This window comes from Ochotona curzoniae, unplaced genomic scaffold (genome assembly GCF_017591425.1).
Source record: "Ochotona curzoniae isolate NIBS_2020 unplaced genomic scaffold, NIBS_Ocur_1.0 contig_3622, whole genome shotgun sequence".
NCBI lineage: Eukaryota > Metazoa > Chordata > Mammalia > Lagomorpha > Ochotonidae > Ochotona > Ochotona curzoniae.
In genome coordinates this window covers 9754150-9781858 of record NW_024465926.1, presented here as the reverse complement: position 1 = coordinate 9781858, position 27709 = coordinate 9754150, and the positions used below count along the sequence as shown (strand labels likewise).

At 48.1% G+C, this 27709-nt stretch overlaps 1 protein-coding gene across 2 annotated transcripts in view; it reads left to right on the top strand.

Annotated features, from left to right (window-relative positions):
- The window catches only part of HYDIN (HYDIN axonemal central pair apparatus protein), a 235599-nt gene that overhangs the window by 149011 nt on the left and 58879 nt on the right, over positions 1–27709 (top strand). The window contains exons 29-45 of one of the 2 annotated variants that reach the window (XM_040982405.1): positions 76–203; positions 2183–2316; positions 2750–2886; positions 3122–3249; positions 3396–3587; positions 3921–4070; positions 8030–8269; positions 9197–9362; positions 10239–10412; positions 12098–12271; positions 14503–14676; positions 16373–16593; positions 21058–21195; positions 22965–23148; positions 23773–23914; positions 24998–25160; positions 26981–27607. In XM_040982405.1, the coding sequence (XP_040838339.1) occupies positions 76–203; positions 2183–2316; positions 2750–2886; positions 3122–3249; positions 3396–3587; positions 3921–4070; positions 8030–8269; positions 9197–9362; positions 10239–10412; positions 12098–12271; positions 14503–14676; positions 16373–16593; positions 21058–21195; positions 22965–23148; positions 23773–23914; positions 24998–25160; positions 26981–27607 (3272 nt within the window). Of the gene's footprint in view, positions 1–75; positions 204–2182; positions 2317–2749; positions 2887–3121; positions 3250–3395; positions 3588–3920; positions 4071–8029; positions 8270–9196; positions 9363–10232; positions 10413–12097; positions 12272–14502; positions 14677–16372; positions 16594–21057; positions 21196–22964; positions 23149–23772; positions 23915–24997; positions 25161–26980; positions 27608–27709 lie in introns of both variants that reach the window. The other variant, XM_040982404.1, reaches the window with a different exon arrangement.

Genomic DNA, 27709 nt, shown 5'->3' with positions numbered 1-27709 from the left:
CTTAGAGTCTGTGTCTGGGGCTCAGTTTGTATTTTTCTGACGATCCTGTTTCCCTTCTCCTTCCGACCGCCACAGGTGTTGAAAAGTACGAAACCTTCTTGAATCAGGCCAGAGCAAACGTAGAGAAGGAGTACAGCAAATGTGAAACCTTGGATCACTTTGAGATACTGGCTGAAGAAATGGCTGAGGATGAGTCTACCAAGGTAAGAGTGGGTTCCCCCACCACAGAGCGTGCAGCAGGGGAGAAGTGTGAAGCAGGGAAGAGCAAGCAAGAACCGCAAAGGCGAAGAAGCAGAGAGGTGATGGAGGCTATGTGCGCCTGGAGAAATGTGTCACTTCCCACAGGACCCGCCATAGGCTTGGGACTTTATCCTAGGAACACTGGGGAGCCACTTTGATGCTTTGTTGGCTTTGATGAATTGTGGGTGTGGGGACTGGGGGCTGGTGAGCGTCCATGTGGGAGTCTCTGCTCGTGGCAGATGGCAGTGATATCAGCAGCGGGGCTGTGCTTAGGGTAGAGACAACAGGGTGAGCTCAAGGAGTGTCCAGAAGTAGGATGGTGAGGGAACAGGGATTGATTGGAAATGGCATGGGGCTTGGGGGTTAGTCGAGGATGATGCTCAGGTGTCCTAGTTAGTTGACAAGGTAAGAAGGGAGCTCAGAGATAGGAAACAAAGGAGCAGCAAGTTTAGGTGAGAGAGTAAGAAAGGAAACTCAGTTCAAATGGTCCGTTATTGAGCATGAAAACCCTGTGCCTCAAGGAACCAGGGCCATTGCGTGGGATGTGGGGAAGAGAGATGGGTCAAAGAAAGTGATTCAAGCATCAGAGGGTCATTGTAATTGTCAGATGTGATGCGGTTTCCTTAAAATGTGGAGTGCACAGAATGGATTCAGAATGGAGTCCTCAAAGACTAGACAAACAAAATTACATCAGCAACAGGGTCTGAAAAAAATGAGGAATGTGAGAGTCCAGCCAAAAGGTGGTCTCTGAGGGAAAAATAGAGGCTTTTAAGTGAAGGCTGTGACACAAGGCAAGACTCTCCAAATGTCCTTGACATCTGAAACTCGTCCCTTGACAAGCTGTTCCTAAACCTGAAAGCTGCTTTCTCTCATGCTCTTCTGTTCACATGGGCAGTGTCCATGGGACTGCACAAACCTTGGGCTGGTTAGGAAGGGGTTCTGCCCAGAAAAGGAGGGTATTGTGGTTTGGACAGGAGCCCCAGAGCCACCGGCCATGGCTTGTTTTGCAGAACCCTGGTTGAGTACAGGATATAAAGCAGAATATGGTGGCTGTCACAGGCAACCTGCCAGCTTCTGCCTAAGCAGAAGGAAGTCCTACCATTTCATGCAGCCGATCAGTCGCATTCCGAAGTCAGCAGTCGCTAGTCCTGCAGCAAGAAGGCTTGACAACATCTCTCTTCTCACTCAGTGATTGGGGTGGCTCCCACGTGAGCCAGCCAGCTTACTCCAAGGAAAGGCAGCTTCCCTTTATGACCGAGCCCCACCAAAGGCAGGTTCCTGCTGGTAGGCATGAGCTAGGAGATGGGGACCCCATCTTCCTTGATGCCTTTGTGTTTGAAAGAGATGACTCCCCGGCCCTTGGGAAAGATCTTCTTGGCCTAGCAAGTTCGAAATATCAAAGAGATGGAAAAAGAACTAAAAACGACAAGATTTCTCAAAGAAAAGGGAGAGAAGAAGATGGCTCTTATATTCAACAAGGAGAATGAAATCTTATTTTTTAATTGAGGTTTTGTTTTCAGGTGCTTAACCTCATAACCACACCCACTCTCCACATCCATTAGTCCTGGCAACCATTTACATGTTCTTCTGTAGGCGTTTGTTGTTTCAAAGGTGTTGCATAATGCAATCACACGATATATAGCCTTTTGGATTCGACCTTTTTCATTCAGCATAATGCATGCAAAATGTCACAATAGTTCACTTCTTTTTCATTGCTGAGTAGTATTCCATGGTAGGGAGGCACCTTCCCCACCCCCTCATGAAGACTTGCTAATCCAAATATACTACAAATCTGCTTTGGAGAGCCACAAATCTCTGCAGTACTTGAGACTTTCACCATCCAGAAAGGTCAATTTTCTCCCCCTTGGGGGTGATAGTCTCTCCTTTGAGAATGCATGTTCTAGAAGAATCTGCTGACTTGGCTTTTTGCTTCTTGCTCCAGCTGAGTGCTCATCTCCAGATGGAAGTGGAGCGACTTATAGTCCAGAACTATGCCCTGGAATGTCAGAAAACAGCCGTTCCTGACCCTGCGGATGACACGTGCTTCAGTCACCGGAATCGCCGCAGGCTAGCCAAGTGAGTGCCCTTCCCTGTGTGTGTCGGTGCCAGGGGGTGGCCGAGCAAGCAGAGCTGCCCCATGCCCAGCACACGCCGAAATGATGGCTGATCATCTGCAAATGGAAATCACTGTGCCGTGCCCTCGCATCAGGCAGGCTGGGAAAGCATCTACCCCTTAGGTGCACTAAGCCCCATCTGTCCAGTGGGCAGGGCCAGGCCCTGTGTCCAGTCCATTCAGCCCCATACTGCAGTCTAAGATAGCAGCTAAAACACTGGTGTGGACTTCCTAGGGGAATACATTGTTTTAGTCTCCATTGTCATGGTCATGAGTTGTTCTCTCTGAAAAATGAAATGGTACATTGGAGCTAGAAGAAAATGTAACTCTCTCACTTTCGGAGAAGTAGGCTTGTGGGCTTGAATAAGACAGGTAAGAACCTGTTGAATGTTTCAGAATCCAGCTGCCAGAGTATATCCTAGATTTCGGCTACATTGTCCTTGGTGACGTCCGAACCCACACCATCAAGATCATCAATACCAGTTACTTTCCCGTGTCGTTCCATGCAGAAAAGCGTGTCCTCCATGACACAGGTACCCAGGCCGGGAGACCCCTTCCTGTTCCACTGCATTGTTGCTAATGGCAAAACCACCTGTCCCATGCTGGGGCAGCAGCCACCCTGCTCCTGGGACCCTGCTGCTGGGTCAGCTGGGTCAGCTAGGTCATTTGTAGATGCTGTAAGTGGACCTCCGGTCCCAACAATGGCTTTTTCCAGATTCTCTCTCACTCGCTCTTTTTCACAATGACATTTTGTTTGCTTTGGTTCAGGCTTCAGTACTGAACTGGATCGTGTAAAGAACCTGCCTTATGGTGAAACAGAAACATTTGAAGTGAGATTTGACCCACAAGGGGCTAACCTTCCTATTGGAAACAAAGAAGTCATTCTGCCCATCAAGGTGAGATGCCCCACTGGTCCACCTGCCCCCCTCCAGGTTTACCTGCTCTTCTGGCTGGCCACCCTGGGAAAATCTGGTTATTGTGTAGCAGCTGTGCATCTTTCCCAACCCAGTACCACAAGGTAACAACTTTGTGCCTGCTCTAGGTGGTTGGAGGGCCCACAGTCCACATCTGCCTACAAGCCAAGCTGGCCATCCCAAATATGACACTGTCCTGTGGGAAAGTGGATTTTGCCTCAATACAGTGTGGACAGTGCATGGTGGAAACAGTGCAGCTTTCCAATCACCTCCAAGTCCCTTGTGAGTGGTTTGTCCACACCCAGAAGCCTGTTAGCAAGGTAAGTGAACTATGGCCCTTTGATCCCTTTTTCTCCATCTCCATTTCAACCAGATGACAATTTGAAGTGTTTATTCTCATCCTTTTAACCCCAGATCAAAGATTTTCAGTGGCATGGTGCCTTCTGAGTTAAATATGGGATCTTAGCCCAAACACAAGGTCCTCTCAGGCCATGTAGTTACGTCAGAGGTCATGTTAGTCTTAATGCCCATAGTCTGTACACATTTCCTGATAGCTGAGAGAGACACTTGGGGAATGTCACTCATGCCAAGTGGAGGATAGGATGAATTCATTTTTGCATAGACGGTCTAATTAACCCATGTTTGTAAACCAGCTGGACAAACACATGCCAAGGTACTTGAGACGGAAAGTGCATCCTGAATTAAAGCAAATGGCACAGATCTTTGAGATCCAGCCCACATCTGGAGTTTTGGATCCCGGTGAGAAGTCCAATGTGCAAGTGAAATTCATGCCAAAGGAAGAGGTGAGCTTGAAAGCAACGTGGCTTCTTTCAGATTCTGTGGTTCTCCTTGGCCTTTACTTTAAAGCCCATGCTTGCTTTGAGCACCAAGGAAAGCTTAAAGCAGCCTGAGTTCCACTGCTGTGACCCTTCTCAAGTGCTTGGAGTCCACCTGAGTCCTGTGACCCAGTGGACTAGAGTCAGCAGGTGTATCTTACACATCAACTTTCATCAGCAGACTTGCATTTGAGGCTTTCTGTGTGAGTATGTAGAGGTTGAGTGTCTCTAAGCAGATTACTTAGCCCTGCTAAACCTCAGTTTGCTCCCAGATTAAAATAAAATAATAATAATGATATTACAAGTAAAAAGCCTCACTTGCAATTCTGAAGTCCACTAAGTTCCAAAAACTGGGGGAGAAGGCAGGGAATTTTCCTGAGTTTGAGGCCAAATTCATCTGGCAGAAAAAGCTCAACAAACTGAGGTGAAACTGTTTCACTGTTCTGTGTCACTCTTAGATTTCAAAGTCCGAAATGGAAACAGAAATATTAATGTGTTGCTGAAAGTGGCCCCTGCTGAAAGTCTTGAGTAACTCATAGGATATATGTATTCTTTATACTCTTTAAAATATGAATTTGTTAGAATCTCAAGTTCCAGGTAAGCCGTTAACTGCCACAGCTACTTACTAGGTGCACAGTGCTGAATAAAATCTCACAGCATACTGCACTATGTACAGTAAGCCCCTCAACAGTTCCCAAGTCTTATCCTAAGTAGCCGTGATAATAAGTAGTTCCTGTCCTCCAGTTGGCTTAAGCCTCATAAATGCATCTTTTGTAAACATTATAAACACAAACCACCTCGTCCAACAGCACAGCAGAAATTATAAGACTTTAGAATCAGGAACGATCCCAGGAAGTTACCTGGCAAAGATGCTTGTTCAAAGCTCAAGGCATTTGGGAGGATGAATTTTCCTCCACTCTATTCAAAGAAACACTGATGTGAATTTTGTAGAATAGTAACAGTTAACTCCCATCTTCCTAATAATGGGCTTTGAGGAACTACCTAAGAATTTGTAGAAAGGAAGTGGGAAAATAAATTACTTCATATCTCATTTTAAAATGAAGCCCATGTTTCTATTATTATCAGAATCTTTCCAAGCCTTTGAAAAGACTTAATAATGTGTTTGCAATTTTAAGAGTCTTAAGACTGTCAAAGGGTTTACTTGAGTTTTAAGGGATTTTTTTTCCCCCATTGCTGAATAAGTAATATGTCAGAAAATAGGGGGAAAAGTAGATTTGTACAGGCAGTTCCATAAAGATTGACTTGGAATTGATGGATGCTAATGTTTTCACTAATTAGGAAAGAGTTTATTGACAGTAAGTACAAGTACAAGTTCTAAAACCTGTTCTGTTCACACGTGCGTCTCCATCAACATCAGCCCAGAGAATCCATTATGTCTACACGTAACAGCTCTTACAACGTTTGATTAAAATACTCTATGCAGGAAAACAAGGATGGGGGTAGGGTCTGCTGGTATTGTGGCACAGCAAGCTAAGCTACTGCCAGGAACTCCAGCGTCTCGGGTGAGTACAAGTTCAAGCCCCTAATACTGTACTTCCAATACAGCTCCCTGTTAATGCATCTAGAAAAACAACAGCTGGAGATGGTCTGAGTGCCCAAACCCTTGCTACCCACGTGGGAAACCAAGATAGAGTTCCAGGTTCCTGCCTCCGGACTGGCCCGGCCCTGGGCGTTGCAGCCATGTGCAGAGTGAACCAGTGGATAGAGGAATTCCCTCTTGCTCTGTATCTCTACCCTTGCAATAAAATGAAAGGAAGGGGAGGGAAAGAAACAAGGGTTGGAACTTACCACTGAGAGTGACGTCAGCAAAATGGCCAACTAGAAATGCCTAATTCACTTCCTAAACAAAGAAAGCAATTGTCAAACTGAAGTGTTTAAGATCAACCACAGAGTACGGTGGGGTCATGGCAGAGACATCACAGAGCATATAGAAACGTGGGAGGGAAATGGGCAAACAGCAGCTACTGCCCATCTCTGGATGACAACCCTGAACCAAAATTGCTCAGTATTAGCAGGGAAAGCAGGAGGTGACCAGCAATCTCCACACAGGCCGCAGGTACCTGACACATGTGACGGTGGAGAATCCTGCAGCCCTCACAGACCCTAAGCAGGTTGGGAAGGTGCCAGACCGCCACACCACTGCATTTATTGTTAGAATACTCATACCGTCCACAGCAGTCTACAAGTTCAACATAGTTCCTATCAAGGTGTCTAACAGAAGAAACTAAAAAACCTAATAAAAGTTTTGTGGGGGCCTGGCACAGTGGCCTAGCGAATAATGTCCTCGCCTTAACCACGCCAGGATCCCATATGGGTGCCGATTCTAATCCCGGCAGCTCCACTTCCCATCCAACTCCCTGCTTGTGGCCTGGGAAAGCAGTGGAGGATGGCCCAAGGCCTTGGGACGCTGCACCCGTGTGGGAGACCTGGAAGAAGCTCCTGGCTCCTGGCTTCAAATCGGTTCAGCTTCAGCCATTGCAGTCACTTGTGGAGTAAATTATTGGACAGAAGATCTTCCTCTCTGTTTCTCCTCCTCTATATACATCTGACTTTGCAATAAAAATAAATCAATCTTAAAAAAAAAAAAAAAGTTCTGCGGAACCACAAAGGACCCTGAATAGACAGAGTACTCCCGAGGGAGGACAACAGAACACAGTCCGGAGGTGTCGACTTCAAAGTAGACTACAAAACTATAATAACCACAACAGCATGGTTCTGGCATGAAACAAAACCAGCCTACGGGGACACAGAAAATCAGGGGGGAAAACAAACATATTTACAACCAAAGTATTTTTTTTTTTTTTTGCACTAAGGGAGCAAGAACCTATCTTGCAGAGTAGGAAAGACTCTCATAAATGTTGTTGAGAAAACTGGATTACCCAGAGGCAAAAGAAACTAGACCTTTATCTCTCACCATATTAAAAAAAAAAAAATCAAGTGTAAATGTATGAAAGCCCCAAACCTGTGAAATTCCTAGAAGAAAATGGAAGGGAAACTTGACGACGTTGGTCTGTATTTTGTTGTAACTAAAGACACAAGCAACAACAGGAAGAACTGCCTACTGGGATTTACATCCAGCAAAGGAGGCAGTCAGCTGAGCAATGAGACATGCAGCAGGAGGGGAGGAAACATCTGCCGGCTTTTTTAACAACAGACTGACACCCAGAAAAGATAAGGAACTCAGGCAACTGAGCAGCAAATAATAATGATCATAATAACAAGAGTAATCTGATTTTGAAAGGGCCAAGTGGGGGCAGGTAGTTGGCACTAATAGCTAAGATGCCCACCTGCCATGTAAGAATGTCTAGACTCGAGTTCTGTCTCTGCTCCCGAGCCTGTCTTCTTGCTGGTGCAAACCCTGGGAGGCAGCAGGAGATGGCTCAGTCGGTGTCTTGATTTATTCGTATCAGAAGAACCAATTGAGTGCTCTCACTCTGGCGAACTCTGGAGAACTAGACAAAGTACGTATTTTGAAAATTATCCTTGCTGAGGGTCTTACATGGCAACCACCTCAAGCCATCAACTGCAGACTGCTCCCCGGCCGCATTGCTGCCTTCGTGCTTCTGCTCTGTCTCCTCTGTCCAGGGGCAGCACGGCCTGGGAATTGAGCCTTCAGTCTCGAGGTACAGTGACCAGACTTGAGGAACAGGAGTGCCCCACTCATAGGACATACTTCAAGTGACAGAGCGCCTGGTGCAAGGCCTAGCATGCACCTGTCACCTACAGATCTAGACCCATGGTTAATACAGGAGTATACATACAGTGTTCCCAAGCAATCTTTATTCTCTCTTCACCTAAACAGGCTGTCTCGTCCCCTTAGTCATTCTGAAGTTTTTACACTGCACGTAACAAACCAGAACCACCACAACAAAAATTTAAATCTTGTTTTGCCTTTGTTTTTCCAGAAATTCTATAGCCAAACCCTGATGTTCCAGATTGGCCAGAGTGCTCAGAAACTCACGCTGCTGGCCCAGGGACAAGGTCTGCAGCCACGCCTGGAGTTCAGCCCCTCGGTGCTGGAGCTGGGGCCGCTGCTGCCTTACTCACCGGGGGACGAGGGCGAGGTGGTAGTGAGGAACCCCTGCAGCTTTCCCATTGAGTTTTACTCCTTAGAGTTCGACCAGCAGTACCTACTAGAAGAGAAGGTGAGCAGAGGCCCGTGTGTCTTCTATAGCTTCATTAGGTACTGCCGCAGGTGTCAGTGTTCAACACGTATCCGTACACATATGTAAGATCACAATCAACTTGCACTGCCGTTTCGCCAGTTCTCGCATAACTCAGAAGCCATCCCTAGCTTTATCTCCCTTTCCGTTCCACTCTTTTCTATATAACTGACATATTTCTTTGTCAGATTTTTTTTTTTTTGCTCAAACCAGCCAAATACATATTAGAAAACGCCAGAGGAAAGGGAATTGTATTACGTGTGCCTTTCTATGACTCTTTCTTCCTTCCTTATAGTCCAAGATTTCTTCTTCTTTTATTTACTTTCCATTTGGAGAGTTTCCTTTACTTATTTCAAGGTAGACCTGCTGATGAGCTTATCTTAGTTCTCCCTCCAGGGAAATTGTCTTTTCCCCCTTAGTTTTAAAAGTCTTTTTCATTGTGTAGATTTCCAGAATGTAGGGATGGCTCTAAAAATATACAAATTTTAACATTATTTATTTAAAGGTCAGAGTTACAGGGGAAAAAAAGCAAGAACCTTTTGTTCAAACTCCCTGATAGAAGCCACAATTTTTTTTTTCAAATGGGTATTTCAAAATACATAGTGAAATTCTTTTTTTTTTTGGCCACTGTGGGAAAAAAAGGGCAGCATGCATTATTTTTAAAATAAGATTCTTTTCCACGTGTGAACTGGCCACACTCAAATGAAGCAAAAGCAACATCCTGCATGCCCACAGGCTCCCAATTCAGCCCTTTCAGACTCCTCCCACAGGCCCCACCCACTGCAATCAGTAAGGTGTTTTCAACAACTCACAGCTTTGGGAGCAGCCTGGGCTTTGACAGGGTCAGTGCAGGGCGCAGGGAGCACCCAGGGCAGGGCCCGCAGCAGCTGCCACTCTTCCCTGGAGCAGATCTTGCGAAAGCTGAAGGGCTACGACTCCTGCAACAACTTGCTGATGCCTCCGCGTGACCCAGGGGAGAAGCTGCCCGTGGAAGTGTACGAGTACTTCAAGGAGCTCAAGAGGTCGAAAGAGGAGCAGATGAAGGCCAAATACTTGGACAATTTGGGACCAGATGGTGAGAAGAACTTTGTGGGGGGTGAACCCCTGGTCCCAGCCACTGTCCTGGCCCGTTTGAATGAAATCCCTTATGTGGGGCCAATTACTGAATGCCAGATGCTAGGAGTCCAGCTGCCAAGTGCCTGCATATTTTTATTGTTGACTCTGAAAAAGTAGGCCGTGTTCTCTCCTCCTTGTAGTACAGAGGTGGGAGCACATTCAGCTCACAGGGAATGCCATGGAGTTTTATGACTTTTGAAACAGCTGGTACAGGTAAAAACATTGCACAGAAGCTGTGCCGAGGGCTTTGCCCCTGTGCCAGTGAGTGTAGCACAGAGAAGCCAGGGCCGTGGCTTTGGGTGGCAGAATTAGGATAAGCCTCAGCCCAGGCATGTCAGAGTCCTCTGCTCCAGCCCCTCCTACAGGTGTGCCTAAAGGATACCCAGTAATGTGCCATGTAAGGTAGAAACTGGTACCCCAAAAGAGGCAGAAGTTTATAAAAACAAGGTCAGCCCCTCTGTGCTCTTCAAGGCCAAAGCTCAACCACAGAACTGAATTGCACTCTCTCAACCTGGCCCTTTCTGGCCCTGTCACCCCATCAGCTGCCCCGGGGGCTGGTTCACACATGCACATGTGTTTCTCTCTCGCTCGCTCGCTCTATATATGTATAGATATATAGATATCATGTATATAGATATCATATATACATATATGATATATGATAGAGAAACAGCCAGGCGTCCCACCGACGGAAGCCCTTGTCTGTCTGGCCTGGATGCCTGGGGATGGTGGCCAGCACAGGGATGATCTCATTGGCTTTCCTCTCCTGTCCCGCCTCCTTTTCCCTCCCCTCCCCTCCCTGCCATGCACCTGATCCTTTGCTCCCCAGCAGAAGACGAAGATATTTTCTCATCAGAAACGGGCACCTCACCCAGCACGAAAAGGACATCCCTCAGCCAAGGGGTCTCGGCCACATCCAACCTGGGAGAGCGGCCCCCTCTGGCCGATTCCAAAACCTTCCCGGATGAAGATGAAGATGAGGATAGCCTGGAAAAAATCGTGTTTCAAAGTAATGGAGCGTTTTCACATTCGGGGACCAGGTCTCTGGGATCAGAAGTGGGAAGGCCACCTGATGCCTTGTCCCTTTTCTCCATTAAAATTCTTGCTCCAGGGGATTGAACAAGGGAGAAAAGGAAGAAAGGCATTATGGTTATTTTATTAGAGTTACACCTATGAAATACATTAAATCTCTTCTCTTTATATATTAATTTTAAAAATCAGAAACTTCCTCCTCTGAACCTCCTAGCCCATCCCCACCCCACCCCAGCCGCCACTATGCCTGCCTTGGGGAAGCTGTGGTCTCCAGCCCTCCCCTTAGTGTGCAAGCCCAGGACCCTGCTGATAACTTAGTGTAAGATATATAATTCTTGCCGTGGTTCTTTGCATTCTGCCGAGCCTAAGGCCTCATTTGAAGGTCTTACCCCTCTAAAGCCAAAATTCCAGCCAGCGTGGGGGAGTTTCAGAGTCACACGATAGAACAGAGGGGATAGAACAGGAGGAATGACATTCTGCCTCATGCCCTCCTACAAGCCCCTCCCCTTGGCCTCCCAGCATTAAAAGCCCATTTTTCCCCATCAAGCAATACGGAATGCTGAAAATCATCTTCAGAAATCAAATCCAGTTCAGCCAGCTGTACAGAAGCCGCTTGCTTACCAATCATTATAAACCAGGAGAAGGCCCAGCTCTGGGACTAGGAAACCCGGGCTATGTGACTGATGTCCGTAAAGAGTTTAGTGAGCTTCCCCTTGTTAGCCTTGGTCACGCAGATCAATAGGAGAAGGCAACAGGATTGTGATGGTGACACTAAGTGTAAAGACAGCAGTTCCCAGCTCCGTGCCTCATGTTGAACCTGGCTCTGTGGAAAGTTATCCAAGTTGGAATACGTGAGAAAGTCACAGAACAGAATTTTTTTAAGAGTGTGACCTTGTTTTTTGGGGGGAGAAAACAGTGTGGTTGAAGTGACCATATATGTATCTGACACTGTATGGTGTTCAGCATGCTCCTAGATTATTCCACAGCTTTTTTCTGTTATAGATGCCACTCCAAGACCACTACTTTCCATATAACTCAGGAGTTTGGCAAGCTTTTCCCGTGAAGGGTAGAACAGTAGCTATGTGGGACTTTGAAGGCCATGTGGTCCCTGCTGCCTCTAGCTGGCTCCACTTCTGTAAGCTAGAAGCAGCCAAAGATAACATGATCTATAAAAGGTGTGGTTGCATCCCAAGAAAACTTTATTTATAAAAACAAGCAACAGGATAGATGGAGCCTATAGTTTCGAAGCCTCTAAGACTTGTCATACTTGTAACAGCTGCTATGTGTTAATTCTGTAAATTTGGTTATTTAGCCATTTCCCTTTATGTTACACATTCAGCTAACAGTCTGATATTTTGCCACTAGAAAAAAAAAAAAGTTGTCTTCATACAGACGCTCTTTCTGTTATTCAGCCAGATAGATTCCCCCAGACTGGATTAGAAGCCAAGAGTATCTGTATTTTAAGATTTCAGTGGCTGTGGAAAAATTATTATCCAAAAGAAGCGTGTATAGGCAGCGACTGCTAGAGAGTTTGCCAGTGTAAAACAACAGTGCTTAAAAGGAACATCCCCTCCCTGTTCCCACAAGCGTCCACTTCCGTGCTGGGTGTGCATACCGGCACACACATGCACTCACACACACACACACATGTTTAACCTGCAGCCGACAAGATTCAAAGCATAGACAGCCACTCTGCCGACGAAGTGGGAGAGGTGGACAACAACCCCGTGAACAGGGCGATCGCACGCCACATGGGTGTCGACATCTCCGCCGAAGGCCGCATGGCCAAGAACCGCAAGGGCATCGCCATCATCGTCCACGGGACGCCCCTGTCAGGTACGCCCCACTCCGGAGAGGAAGTCTGCACTGGAGCTGCCACGTCGCCATCCCAGCTGGGTGGTCACAGTTGACTGGGATTTCACTGGACGGACAGGGTAATGTTGAAAATGCACCTCTGAGCCAAGCGGCTTTGGCAGTTCTGTAGGTCTCTGTGCCCAGTTTACTTGTCTGTAAAATGGTGAGAACAGTATTTTATAGGATGATCATAATAAACAACACTGCTAATGCTAACAGGGTACAATGCTAACCCCAATATTCGGCAAATAACAAATAGTCCAAAAAAAAAAAAAAAAGCCCAACTTGATTTTGCCATTAGTATTATTGTAATGACTTGTCATCCACAATTATATCCATTTCTGGAGTTTGAGTCCTCGCTGAAGAAAAAAATAGCCTTTAAAATTACATGATAAATAGTATAGAGGAACAGCCAGCAAGTGTAGGGCAAACCTCTTCATGTTCTTCCCAAGCCCCAAGCACACTGCTAACTTCACCGTGAACCCAGAGCAGCCAAATCATCCCTGTGAACAAGGTCTTAAGCTGACGGCATTGTTTGCAGGCTCTGGAGCTCCTCCTCAGTCACCGCCATGTTTAGACTCCACGGCTATCAAAAGAAGAGGTTTGAGAGCCCCCGCCCCACAGGAAAGGGAGATCCCAAGAAACTCACGGGACCAAGCCCCAGATCACATAGAACATGGCAGGGGAGGAATTGCTATCGGGAAGGAATCTCACTGAGCCTCAGCTCCCTCGAAGGAGGTCAAGGGGACCTTCCTGTGAAGCAGTGACTGTCACCCAAGCAGATCCCACCGATAGAGTGTTCCCTGTGTCCTGATCACTGTGTGGCCCCAGGAATCTTCACAGATGTCACAGCATCCATCATGCTTTCCTTTAGGGAGCCTTCTCTGAAGGATGCACACAGCAGAACCTACCAGGCCAGGTTGGAAGGCCATTTGCAGCTGGAGGCAACAGCATTACAGACAGGAGTGTCAGCTGCAGCCAGAAGAGGCCTGTGGCATCTTTGTGTGGAGCTTTATAGTTTTCAAAAAAAAAAATCTTGACACAGATGGTTTTGTGTCAAAGCCAGGCTACTCACGGTACTTTGGAGGTCATGGCGGCATGAGCGTGTGTGGTGTGTGATGCAGTAGAGGGCTCTCTGCTCTTTATTCCCCTGCTCTGGCCATGACCCCGCTGTCCCCTACATGGACCTTGGCATTAGGTGCTGCCTGCCCAGAAAATCCAGGGCTGTCTTCCGCATCAAGAGCCATCGGTTAATCACATTGACACTGTCTCTTGATCACGTAAGGTGATTTATTTGTGGGCTCTAGTGATGAGGCTGTGGACAGCTTTGGGGGCCATTACTCTGCCTAGCACACACAAGTGACATGCTTCCAGAAATGAATTTAACACCCATAGTCTAGCCCCACTATCTCCAGATGAGTGGATTATAGATGCTTTAGTCTGATATTTCTGAATATTATGTTTGGTTTTTTAAAAAATGTATTTATTTATTGCTATTGGAAAGACAGATGTGCAGAGAAGAGAGACAGAGAGAAAGAGCTTCCATCTGCTGGTTCACTCCCTAAGTGGCCACAATGGCTGGAGCTGAACCAATCCAAAGCCAAGACCCAGGAGCTTCTTCTGAGTCTCCCACATGGGTGCAGGGTCCCAAGGCTTTGGGCTGTCCTCCACTGTTTTTCCAGGCCACAAGCAGGGAGCTTGATGGGAAGTGGAGCAGCCAAAATACAAACCAGCACCCATATGGGGTCCATATGGGGCAGGTGCAAGGGGTGGATTTAGCCACTAGGCTATTGTGCTGGACCCTTTACCTTGCTTTTTAATAAAAGTGCTATGAAAAAAAGGGGGGGGGGGGCGTAAGTCGGCACAAGCTGTCCTCTCAACCAAAAGGTCTTCTCATTAGAGACCATAGGAACTGCATGATATCTAAAGGTCATCTGATGGAATCTGTTTTTTAGGCTGAGGAAAGCACCCCAGGAGAAAGGAGGTCATTATTGCACACAGATCTCAGGAGTGGGATCAGGGCCATGTCCAAAACCCCAACCACGCTTTGAGTCCTCCTCCAGCCGCGGGAGACTTGAAGGCAGAGCGCTCCGAGGGATCCACTTAGTGGAGGCCTCTGTTCTAGAGACTCCTGCCCAGCATACTGAGCAAATACTGCGCATAAAATTCAACCCCTGACCTTTTTTTTAAATTTTTATTGCTTTCTTTCCTAGGGAAGACAGTCAACGCCATCAGTGTGGCCAAGCACTACCACGCAGCCTGCTTGAACATTGACTCCGTCGTGGTGGAAGCCATATCTGACAGCAGTAACGTCCCAGGGATCCGGGCGCGCGAGCTCTGCATCAAGGCCGCCATCGAGCAGTCCATGAAGGAAGGCGAGGAATTTGGTAAGAGCTTGACTGCACCTGCCCATTGGCGGAAACAGCAGCTGGCACCCACTCTGGCAATGCCCTCGTCTCCATCCTGCCGCAGAATTTCCCTTCCATGGCCTGGCTGAAGGCTGACTTTAATGCCATGCCAGCTCCCATGCTAGGGCAAGTTTAGGAATATATTCTTTAAGATGTGTTGGTATACATGTATCATGAAAATTCATTTCGATTCTTTAATCTGTAAATTTCATGTCCATTCTTTATGGAACTACTATAAATTTTAGAACTATATATCATGTGGTTCGCATCATCTGTTTGGTAGAACTAATATAGGGTTTTTGAGAACAGGTTAGTGAAGGAAAAAGAAGAGGTGCAATAAAGATCTTGACAAAAACAAAGGGTTAAATGCAAGCACGCGTGAGTATTGAATCTGTAAAAACTGTTTTTTGTTGTTTTGTTTCTAAAATATGGAAGAATGATGCCATGTGCAGGGAAAAGTTAGAGGCACATGGAAACCACTGAAGAGATTCTGCAGTAGTCAGGGCAGGATGGGCATGGGTAGGGAGGAGTGAGAGCCCCAGCGCTGGGCCAGGCGGGCTGGGGCAGTCATTATTACCACAGTGAGATGCCTGGTGGCAGGTAACATGGGCAGGATCAGGAAGGGCTGGGGTTGATGGAGCTGAGTGAGCATGGACCAGCCAGTCCTGTCGTTGGAGAACCTTAGCACAGCAGCTCCAGTGCTGGCTGTAGAGTACGGAATCTTCTGCCACATGCTGTATGGAGTGCTTCTACTCATAGTCAGCCCCCCAGACGCTGGGAGGGAACAGCATGAAAGGATATGGCAGACTCAGTTGCAGTGACAAGTCTAGAAAGATTGTGGAGGTTTACTTGCCAAGAAGGTCACCCTGGAGCCCTGGGTCCCTAATGAGTCTCCCCGAGAGCGCAGGAAGTGTGGGTGAAGCCCAGCACCATCTGTCCCTGTCACTCTCTCTTGGGGCAGAGCTGGGAGCAATAGCATCTTCTGTACCCTGTTCTTCAGGGTCCCAGGGGACATGATGAGACAGGATATGCTGTTGGAGGGTGGGGAGTGGGAGATTATCAAGAGTTTATCACAGTGGCCACAGGCTCTCTAGCAAGGGTCTTCTCTGAGTGGTTTTTAGGTAACCAAATCCAACCCTGACCTTGGGGAAGGGAACATTCCAGTAAAGGGGAGTTCTTAAGGGTGGCCATCTAATTGGAAGAAGGGTTGGGGGCAGAAAAGGAGATCAGTGTTGAAGCCATTTTGCCATCAGCCACGCATGGTCATTACCTGACTCACTTGTTCATCTGGATGACTCTTTGAGGAGGCAGAGAATGCCCTGCTAAGATGCTCATTGGCTTCAACATAACCTCTCACCAGGAAAGATCAGGTGTTGGGCATCCAAGACCAGAGCTGTTGTGTAGCAGCAGTTATCAAAAGTATTCCGCTCTGGGCTGGAGGGGTTACTGAGTGAGCACAGGTTAACGTGGGGACCCCCCTGGCAAGGTGAGTGATGAAGTACCCCATGAAGCTCACCACAGACCTGCCCCCCAGTGCTCCGTGGGTGCAGCCTCTGTTCCCAAGCCAGCTCAAAGGGAGACAGATGGCTCTGTATCCCTTCTGGAGAACTAGGACACTGTCATTTTCTTAGTATTCTAATGTGGCTTTTAATAAAAACCCACCCTCTCCTTGCAGCCCAGGAGACATATCTGAGCCAAAACATCCTGGGCCAAACACGTCTAAGCTCTGAGAACTTGGGCAAGCTTACATCTGATATCACCGTGTTGACCCCAGAGCTGAAGCCCGGGAAGAGTGTGCGTGGCAGTGTGATGCTGCCCAAAGGCAAGGTGGACAGCCATGGCTCTGGGTCACAGAAGCAGCACCACTCGCACCAGTCCGACACGCCGCAGGTACCAGTCGGGGCTTTGGAGCAGGAAGCTCAGGGCCGTTCTTCCTTCCCCCAGCATCCCACAGCCCATGGTCAGCACCCCTGATTCCCACTGGCATCCTCACCAGACCAGCCTGAGTGCTGTCACCACACCTCGGTCCTTCCCAAAGGAGGTAAACTCCCAGCAAGTGCTTAGCCAGCACTCTGTGTGTTCTGTGCCCTGGGCTGACTGCTGGCAATGCCAATATAAAGCAAACACAGCCCCTTCAGCCAAGCTGCACTGAAAAAGATGCTGATACAGGAGGAAAATGTCACCTCCAGATGTTTACCGCAAAAAGAGATGAGTGACAGAAGGGGTGTGTTGACAGGGATTCAGCTGAGCCATATGAAACTGACAGTTTCTAACCCTCGGGGGAACCTGTGACAGTGATGTCCTGTGCGATGCCACCTAGTACCGTAGGAATGTTCAGGATGAAACCATTAGTACAGTTGCAGGAGGGCTCTGGGGAGAGTCCTGGACAGCCATAAAGCTCACAGAGTTTGAGCAACGTAAGGATGTAGAAGAGTGGGAGATGTGAAAGCCCAAGAAGGCAGCTGCAGGTGAGTAATGAGTTGTAGGAATCAAAGTGGAGGTGAATGAATATAAGATTTAAGAGAGTTGAAAAAAATAGCAAGATAGAGTAGTTGTTACAAAGACAAACCCAGGGTCAAGAGTCTACTGCCAAAAGGCAGTAAAGGTGCAGTCAAGTCTCCAGGAGCTGCTGGAGATGAAGTCTTGATGGGGGACACCAAGACTGGATGGGAGATTGAGGGGAGGTGGGCTAGACAAGATTGATCACAGTGGACAGATAAAGGAGTCAGCCTGTTCTGGGGTCAGAAAAGGGATAAACAGACAGAGCTAAGGGTGGGAAAAGAAGAATAGAGTATGAAATCTGAAGATCTTGTTAAATGGCTCTCTGATAATGTGCCAGTGGCAGTGTCTTTTGCAGGCAGTACTGGGGTTGGGCATATAGAGAATGATGGAGGAGACTAAAAAACCTCTTGTATCTCAAATGCAGTGTACAGAACCAAAACCTGGTAATGGACAATAAAAAATAATAGTTGGAAGTGGTCCAATCAATGCCACAAACTTACTACTCAGCTGAAAGATTTTTCTCATTGGGCCTTTGGGTCTCTCAGAGACAGAAAAGTTGTCATCATTGCCTGGGAGAGAGCGTGTTGACAACCGAGGTCAGGAGAACTGACCGCAGTGCAGGGAGCCCAGGCCAGATAGAGCAGATTCTAAGAGGACACTCAGGGAGATGCTCGAAGTTAGAACTTTGGGCCTCACCTTATCTGAGTGCTGTAGGAACAGGAAGAAGGGTGAGGTTTCAGAGAGCATTGCTGAGGCTGACAGAGCGAAGTGAAGATTCCAGTAGGAGAGAAGGCCCTGTGCATTGTCTGGGACAGAGCCATAGGCCTCCATAGCACAGACGACTGTGAACCACAGGTGGGTGGGTAGGGATTCATGTCCTTGCAGGAGTGAAGGCCCACGGGTTAGACAGGGCAAATGGATGCACAGAAGCCAAGATCTCCCTGGAAGAATGGGCCTGCAGGTTGGATGGAGCATCCCATGGGGCTGGGATTGTGCCAGACAGTGTCTCTGGCTTTATTTACTATAAGATTCACCAACCACCAGGGAAGGAACACATCAGCCACATATAGAAATGAATTTATATGGCCTTTATTCCAGGAACCCCAGGAACCACAGTCATGAACTTTCTTTCCCCGTGTAGTGAAAAGATAGATGTGAAGCAGGGAATTACCGAAGAAAGAAAAGCCAGCAAGAGATGTGCAAGGGAGTTTTAAATCTCCCTTAATGCAGAAGCTGAAGCGGGGATCACTTCAGTCCTTATTATTGGGCAGTATTGGTCTGTGTCCATCACTGGTACACCGGTGACCCTGTTGTCTGAGAGGCGTGCCAGAATCCATCCTTCGGAGGCCAAGACTGAGGTTAGAGAGACACATGGGGCTTAAAGCAAATTCTGCCCTCCTCCGGTCACTGTGGCAACCATCATTTTCTTCCATCTTTTCCTTCTAATACCTTGAAAATGGAGACCATTGACTCAGTGTTGTATTGAGGAACTATCCTCTATTCTAGGAACTAATAGGAAACTCTTGGCACAAATTTTCATGGATAAATGAAAACTCATATATCTCTTACCAGATAAGGTCTTACAGTGATTTGATTCTTTCCCTCTGGGTGGTGAAGTAAGGTTTTCTAATATGTTGTGAAGGCAAGAGAAAATCCCAGTTGTGACTCAAGATGCCTTCAAAAAATTGGAACTATAATGATCATGGTTAGGAATCAGAGCCCACAGACCCCACAAGAGGCTGTCTGTACCACTCCGCTGTGACAGGACTTAAGCGGTTATACAAGAATCCCCTTGTGAAAGGACTTTTCCTGGAGAGGCAGCTGCTTGCTCGTCTTGAAGCTCCCAGAGAGCGTGACTCCTCCAACAGCTGTATCCTCAATGATGTTGCACATTGACTGAGAAATGTATACTATACTATGCAAGTAAAGTGGCCTGTGATAGGCTGCTTTTGTTTATAAATCACCTTCTTTCATGAAATGACCAGTTAGAAATCCTGATCTTTTGGATCATGTTTCATGCCACCCTCTGGCCTCTTAGCTCCAGGGTCTCCTCAAGCTGCTGCCTCCCATGACCATACCCTAGATACTGTTTATCATCACTGTAGACACCAAGCTCTCCTTTGGCACGCCCCACTGACCAGTAACTGCAGGTCACTTACTCCCAGCTGACCACTCACCTTCCTGCCCATCTTACCCAGTTTGCATTCCACAGTCCACCAGCATAGGCGTCCACTCTAACTTCCCTTTCCTCATGCTCTCCAAGCAAAACTGACAGTCTGGAAACCCCAGTGACTCAGCTGGTCCATGAAGAGCTGCTGGACTTGGCTGGAGACAGAACAGCACCTCCTCAGTGCTCCTGCTTTGACTTAAGACCACAGCTTTCCAGCAGACACTTTGGTCTGCCCTAGTAAGCCTGCCTCCATCTAGTCAACATAACTATTTTCTTGATCTCATCACGGTTGTAACCTGTAAGACACATTTCTCTTTGGAGTTGACTAAGAAAGCAGCAGTCCTCAAAAGGTAACCACCACCTCCTCACAACACCAGGTCTGCCAGTCAGCCTGTATGCCAGCCTTCCCTGCGTGCCCTCATCCAGGGTTGGTCCCTCACAAGTGCATGGCACAACATGTGTTTTTCTTATTTGAGAGCTAAGTTTATGCAGCTGTCCTCTCCTACCCACAATTTCTGTGTCTGTTATATTGTCCCGTTAGTGTGTACACAGGCTGTCATGCCTCCCCTCACTGAGAACACTCTGGCTCCACATCCATTTGTAGGCATTGTTTCATCTCTGACTCTGTTTTCTATTGGTAACAAAATACCTAAGACAGGGTTATTTATAAGGAAAAGAGGTTTGTTGGGCTCACAATTCTGGATGCTAGGAGGTCTGAAAGCCTGGCACTGGCACCTCCTCAGTGTCCAGGGATGGTATCACTGGTGAGACGGGGCAAGAGGGCTAGCTCAGGTCTCTCTTTCCATCTAAAGCCACAAGTGCCATCACAAAGGCCCTACCCTCTTGATCTCATCTCATTCTAACAACCTCCCAAAGGTCCCACCTCTGAATACCGTTAACATGACTTCAAGGATTAAGTTGCAAAATACAAGCTTCGGGGAGACACTTTCAAATCAGGCCATCCCATCTGCCATCTCCTCTTCCCTGCTGTTCCTTCAAAGAACTGGCGCATGAGCTGTCTCCTGGTCATCCCGCCTGCCCCCATCTTCCTCATTTGCTACAACCTGACCTTCGTTCGTTCTTGTCCATCTTCCTGTTGTTTGCTCAGCTCAATGCACCCTGGGCTCACATGTGTTTCCCCAGGTACCCCTAGCATAACCATGTTGGCAGGGGTTTTTATTTTCTCTCAGTAAGCCTCATCCTTTAAGACTTGTCCCACTCTACAGCCTACAGTAGTCTCTCTTCATAGCTCTTCATGCCCTGGCCCAGCTACTCTCCCCCAGGAATGTACCTCTATCTGAAATTAGGTCATTGATTTGAATGTGAAAGTGCTGCCCTACCTCTCATCCGTGAGACAGTAAGAGCCATGCAGGCAGCACCACTGAAAGCTGTACTTGTTGTCAAGCCCTGTTACCAGAAAAGGCCTGCTGCTTGGTCGCTGCTCTGGAACTATTTCTTGAATGAAGGCACAAAGGTGTGGGCTCCAAGACATTCCCAAAGGACTACCCTCCGCAGTGCTAGACTTCTAGCAATTCTTTAAGGCAGGGAGGAGTGAGCCCCCCGCCCCCATCTTAGGAATGAAGGAATGAGGCCTGGAAATTTCTTGAGATCCTAAGGCTTGTAGGCGTAGAAGTTGTTGAGACATTAAAGCTGGATTCTCACTCCTGGTTTTCCTCCCACTTTCGCAGATTTCCTGCAGCCCTCTCCTCCCAGGACCCACCCCACGGCGGCTCAGCGTCAGCGCCAGCGTGGGAGGTGAGACGGGGCTGGTGAGCTGTGTGCTCCCTGAGGACCTTCTCGTGCAGATCCTGGCCGAACGGATACAGGTGCCCGCATACCCACTGCACAGAGCTATAGCATGGAGCATTCATGCACTGGCCCCGTGGGGCAAGCTGAGGTTCAGGATTGCCCGGACCCAGGGTCTTGAAGAAGAAATGTGGGAGTCTTCACCCACAGGGCGCAGTTGCTTCTGGCAGCTCCAATCATTCCCTGACCTTGGCCCATTTTGTCATGGCCTGAAGCCACTCACCTTCTTATAGACCCAGCAAACAGATTATACTTACTATTTTTTTAAGTAGTGGAGCTCTTAATAGTTTGAATTTGGAGCTGTGATAGTTGTTTTCAAGATATGGCCTTAACATGTTATTTAGTGAAAACAGTAGATTATAAAGTAGAACGTGAATCCCAATTACATCTCTATGTAAACCTTTGTAAGTATATGTCTCAAGTTCATGGTAACAGGATGACAGATTTCTGATCTTCCTTCACAACTCTGAATTATTTTGTTTTATGTCATATTCCTTTTAAAAGTTGATTTTTTCCTTTGTTAAAAAAAAATCGGTAATTGTTGTATGGTTAAAGAAAACAAATGGGGTGAGGATTTTGTCAAATGGTTGCTCTGCCATTTAGGATACATGGGCTCCAAGCCAAAGGGCCTGGGTTCAAGTTCTGGTTCCACTCGTGATTCTGGTTTCCTGCTAACGTGCACCTTGGTGACGGCTCAAGGTATTGGATCTCTGCCACCCACTTAGGAGACCTGAGCTGAGTTCTTGGCTCCCAGCTTTATCCTGTCCCGGCCCCAGCTGTTGTGTTCATATGGTTCATATTGTGAAGCATGAAATAGAAGCACTCGCTCTCTCTCTCTCTCTACCTCAAAAAAAAAAAAAACCTAAATAAATAAAACTTTAATCCAAAAAAAAAAAATAAATAAACTCAGTGGAGTTTGGGAAGGGATATCTCTTCAGCCTGATTTATGGTTTGTGAGCAGAGAGCCGAGTTGCTCACCAGGTCCTGTGGTGATGTGAAGAGTCCATTCGGAGCAGCAGTGGCCAGGTGACAAGCTGTGCCTTAAGCAACGCTGGAGCACAGTGGAAGCTGCTCTTCCACAATGAATGTTACCAGAGTGTTACATGCCAAGGCAGGTGCCCCTGAAGAACTCTGCAAATGGCTCATCCTCTAGTGCCACTCCTGCCAGCCCCTCATTCTGGCCTTGGAAACCTCTTCCCTTCCCATCTTGTCTTTCTGTCCTTCATGGATCTTTCCAGATCTGCTTACTTTAACCTTTAGCTGCTCAGTCACGTCTATAGAAACAGAATAAATCCTTTATACTATAATTAATTAATTAATTAATACAACAAAGACCTTTCAAGCCTGATCAGATATTTCTGTGCTTCTCATTTATAATAGAGACTTGAATCTAGCAATCAGGGCACGGTTTATTTTTCTTTAACAGTCAGAGGGAAAAGATCTACCAACCATTGGTTCACTCCCCCAGATACCCAGGAGCTATGAACACAGGCTGGGTGACCCACAGGGATGACAAAAAACTAACTACTTGAGCCGTCACCTGTGGCCTCCTCACAGGGCAGTTAGAATGAGGAGCAGAGCCAGACTCAAACCCAAACACTGATGCAGGATGCTGATGATGCACACAGCGTCTCTGCCTCTGTGCCGATTGCCCACAATGTGAGGGAGGTGCAGTGGCATTTCCAGAGGCAGCTGGAGCAACAATGGGATGGGCAGTCTTCTCTAAGCAGTATGAATGACACTGTGGCCCTGGCAGCCATGTTTGTCTTTCCCCCACCCCCGGTTTCAGATGAGTGACTGTTTCCGCGGAGTGGTATTCGATGGCCTGGACACCCTCTTTGCCCGGAATGGGACGGCTGCCCTCCTCTGCCTGCTGAAGGCCATCGGCAACCGGGAGCACATATACGTCATCAACATGGCCCAAGATTACACGGCCATGAAGGCCCAGGAAAAGGCCAAAAAGGAGCAAGAAGGCAAGGCCCCAGTCCTTGCCAGACTATCCTTCCCAAACCCCAAAACGTCTTTCCTTTCAGTAGATCCTCGGGCTTTTACAGCAGTTTCCCTGATGAAATACACTACTGGAAAGAGATGAAGCTCATACATTGGCTGTGTCCTCCCAGCCAGGGGTCCTGTTGTTTTTGCTTTGAGAGGAAGGGCCACCTCTCTGCCTTTTCTGGTATTAGTAGCCCCCTGTATTTTTGAGCTCATGGCCCCTTCCTTGCACCCTCTGATTTCTGCTTCCTTTTGTCTCCTCTTCCCCTGCTTCTGTGACATGACACTGTCATTCATAGACAACCCAAGGCAGTCCCATCACAGACCATTAATTTAATCATAACCACCAACTCCCTCTGGTATGCACATAATAGTCACAGATTCAAGGGTCAGGACACAGGTGTCTCTGATGTTGCTGTTAAGCCAATCAGAGCTGAGCCCACATTTGGAATTGTGCCAGTGAAAGAAAGTCTACCAAGAGCTAAGAATGCCAACTGCTACCCCAGCCGCCCCTCCCTGTATTGCCCCCCTTGGAGCCCATGTCCCCTGAGAGCTGAGCTACTGGAGGCCTGGGCCTCACCTTGCCATCTGTGCTGCCTGCACAGAACACAAGCGCCGGGAAGCAATTCAGAGAGAGAAGGAGCGCCTCCAGAATATGGATGAGGACGAGTATGACGCCCTGACAGAGGAGGAGAAAATGGCATTTGATCGAGAAGTTCAGCGGGCACTCCAGGAGAGGAAGAAGAGGTAGGGACCAAAGGTGGCCCAAGGCAGAAGCCATCCCTTTAGAAGGGCACGCCAAGGGGGTCACAGGGGTGGGGAGTGGGGTTCTTTCTCAGCTCCAGGAAGGCAGCACAAGCCCCTGGACATGACATGCTGGGAACAAGAAGGACTCCCTGCACACCCCCAGTCCTAGGTGCCTCAGCCTTTGCTTTCCAGGCTTCTCCCTCCCTCACCTCTGTTCTCTCCAGATGATGTTGTCAGAGCTGGCACTTGGGGAGGGTCTTCTAGCCCCTTGTGGTCCCAGTGTCCAACTGATTCCCCTGTTGAGTGCACCCTAGCTTAGCAGTCTCTGTGCCTGGATGCAAAGGTGATCCACAATGGCATCTTTGCAACACACACACACACACACACACACACACACACACACGCTCACCCTGTGAAGTATAACAACTGGCTCCCAAGGACAAAGATTGATGGCAACAGAGAATGACTGGGGATTCCTGGAGATGAAAGTAAATGGGTTAGGTATCTGCACAAGTGCTGTCTGCTCTCTTGCTTGCACTTGGTGCTTGGCTTTGGTGGCCTCTCTGCTGTTAACAGCAGGAACAGGTACAGCTGAATGCCCAGCAGAAAGGGAGAGGATGGAGAGGATGGTGGCTTTCAGCCCCATCTCCATGACTTCATGGTAACCATGGTAGGGACTGCTGTTAACAACACCACAACACTGCTGTCTGAGTACATATGTGACAGTATAGGGAGCTAGGCCTTACTGGAGCTAATCGAACAAGCTTTGTAAGTTGCTTTTTTCACCCTGTTACCGTGAGGTTTATTTTCAGCACTTGCTTTACCTTCCCTTGAGAGGAGATTGCAATAGCAATACAGGTTGATAGTTCTGTGGACCTTTCTTCCTCCCTTCCTTCCTACTTTCCTCCCTCCCTCCCCTTCTTCTCCCTTCTTTTCTTCCTTCTTTTTTCCTTCCTTCCTTCCTCTCCCTAGACCCAGCTTTCTTTCTTTCTGTGCCCAAAACCCCCTCACCCAGAATCCCCAGCAGGAGAGGGGCTCGGGTGGGGGACCACTGAACTGTCCTCTCTGCCTGCTTTGGCAAAGGGAGCTGGAGAGGTTGGCCAAGGAGATGCACAGGAAGAAGCTGCAGCAAGAGCTCGAGCGCCAAAAGGAGGAAGAAGAATTGAAGCGGAAATTCAAGAAACCAAAGCAGGGACCAGGAAAGGAGGAGCCCCCCGGGAAGAAGCCTCAGGCAGCGAATAAGCAGGTAGTATCCCTCACCAAAAGGCAGAGGGCAGCCGTGTGTCCCCTGCAGATGACTGATCTTTTGCCATGGGGCAGAAGTAGGAGGGAGGAGCCCACTGATAGCTCACTGTAGGCCAAATGACAGCCTTGTGCTTAACATGACCATTTCACATTGGGGTCCCGCCCACCCTGTGGAGTTCAGAGAGGTGAAGTCACAATCCCAGGTCCTCACTCAGATACGTCCGACCATAGCCCTCTTTCTGCTGCCTCCCACATGGCGCTAGCTAAGCTGGCATTACACATTTTGCCTCCCGGAAAACACAAAGTCCATGAAACCCATGTGTTCCATTCAGAGTGCATTCTTGATAGCCATCAAAGAAGATGCTGCAGCATGAGTTTATCCCTGCAAGACCAGAGCTATGCCTTCCAGTCACATCCCCACCCGCTGTGACCCAGGAAGGGCAAAATGGCAAGAGTAGTCCCCACAGGGCACAGCGTGATAGCATAGCAGTTGAAATCTTCCAGTCTCCCACTTGAGTGCAGGGGCCTAAGGATTTGAACCACACTCTGCTGCTTTCCCAGGTCATAAGCATGGAACTGGATTGAAAGTAGAGCGGCTGGGACATGAAATGGTGTTTACATGAGCTACTGGCACTACAGATGGAAGATTAGTTTGCTATACCATGGTACTGGCCCCTGACCTTGTATCTTTGGAGCTTAGGTTGAAACAATGAATCCTGTTCCCAGGAAACTTGCTATAAACTCTTCTTGGACAGGCTAGTCTGCAGCTCCAGAAAAGCTGCTGATGTTTGGTTCTCAGACATGAAAGAACATTCCAGCAGTACACCAGGCTGAAAGGGAAGGTCTGTAGGCTGAGAGCCATTACCCATTAACTCTTGCACATTGCCCCTCCACCCTTCCACTGCTCTTCCTCTGGGGTTCCAGTCATGCGTAAACTGAACCCTTTTGAAAACTTTTGAATACCACTTAATTTGCAGTTAGGTTTTTCCCATGTTCTGCCTACTTCTGTCCCACCCAGCTCCATGCTAGATATTTTCTTCTGACACACTGTCTAATTATGTTGTTTCTTCAGTGGGGTCTAATTTGCTATTTAAAGCCTCTTAATGTTCCTGTTGTGTTAAAAAAGCCATGGTGTCAGGGTTATGGTATAGGAGGTAAAGATGCCACATGCAATTCCTATATCCTATATAGGTACCAGATGAAGTTCTGATGGCTCCACTTCTATTCCAGTGCCATGCTAATACCTGGGCCTCTGCCACCCATGTGGGAGAATCTAATGAATCTCCTGACTCCTGGCTTCAGCTTGGCTTAGCTCTGTTATTGTAGCCAACTGGGAAGTAAGCCAACAGATGGAAGATTCATTCTCTCTCTCTCTCTCTCTCTCTCTCTCTCTCACACACACACACACACACACAGCACTGAACATTTTTCTTAACTCCTTGTCTGATCACACCGACACATGGAGTCCCCAAAGTCAGGCCAGATGCTGAAAGCAGAGAGGGCTGCATTTGCCAAGCTTTTCCTGTTGGTCCTTCAGAACAGCAACCCTGAACCAGGCATGCCTGGAAAGCTCTCTAGGCACATTTTTCAAACACACAAGACTAGGACCTAGCCAGATCCATAGCACACAGAAGAGCCCACAGGACAGATATTAAATCAGAGTCCTCAACTGGACCTGAGGCCCCACGTCAGCGTCCACAGAGGGGCTTGGACACCAGGAAGCCACCTTATACATCAGACAGCCTCCCGAGGTACATTCTGAAATTGCCTTTTCCTTCACAAACTATTTTTTTAAGCATATTTTGTGCGTTTTGCCTCTAGGTTCTTTCTTCTACCAAAGCAGACGTCAAGATGGAATCCCTCGAAAGGAAAGTGTCCGTGAGGGAGCAAGCAGCGGCCGAGAAGGAGGACCCCAGCAAGAAGAAGAAACTCCTGACCGACAGCAGCATTGCAGGGTTTCCCATCGGCCAGGAGCAAGAAGACAGCGAAGGCGACTTCCCCAAGGATGGTGATAAGCAGTTGGCCCAGAGGTTCAAGTCCTATGAGTTGAGTCTGAAGGACATCCAGAACCTTCTTGCCTACTGGGACCGGAAGCAAGGGATCCCACTGCACCAGGCATGGATAGAGGAGGTTCCCCACGAGCCGGATGACCAGCGCCAGGTCCCTTCAGCAGGAGGGGGGCGTCGGGGCCGCAAGGAGCGGGAGCGGGAGCGCCTGGAGAAGGAGCGAGCCGAGAGGGAGCGCCAGGAGCGGGAGAAGGCCGAACGGGAGCGCCTAGAGAAGCTGCGGGCCCTGGAGGAGCGCAGCACGGATGAGGGGGAGGGCGAGGAGGACCGTGAAGGCAAGAAGGACCTGGGCGTGCCGTTCATCCACATCCAGGTTCTGGACTCAGAAGGCTCGAGCTGGAAGCAGGCCCTGGAGAGCGACAAGCTCCCCAAGGAAGATCAGGTACACACCCTGGGCCAGGCTGGCAAAGGAGCCATGCGTATAATCATCAGAAAGTCTTTTTTTCCCCCCTTTTTTTTTAAATTTAAGATTTATTTACTTTTA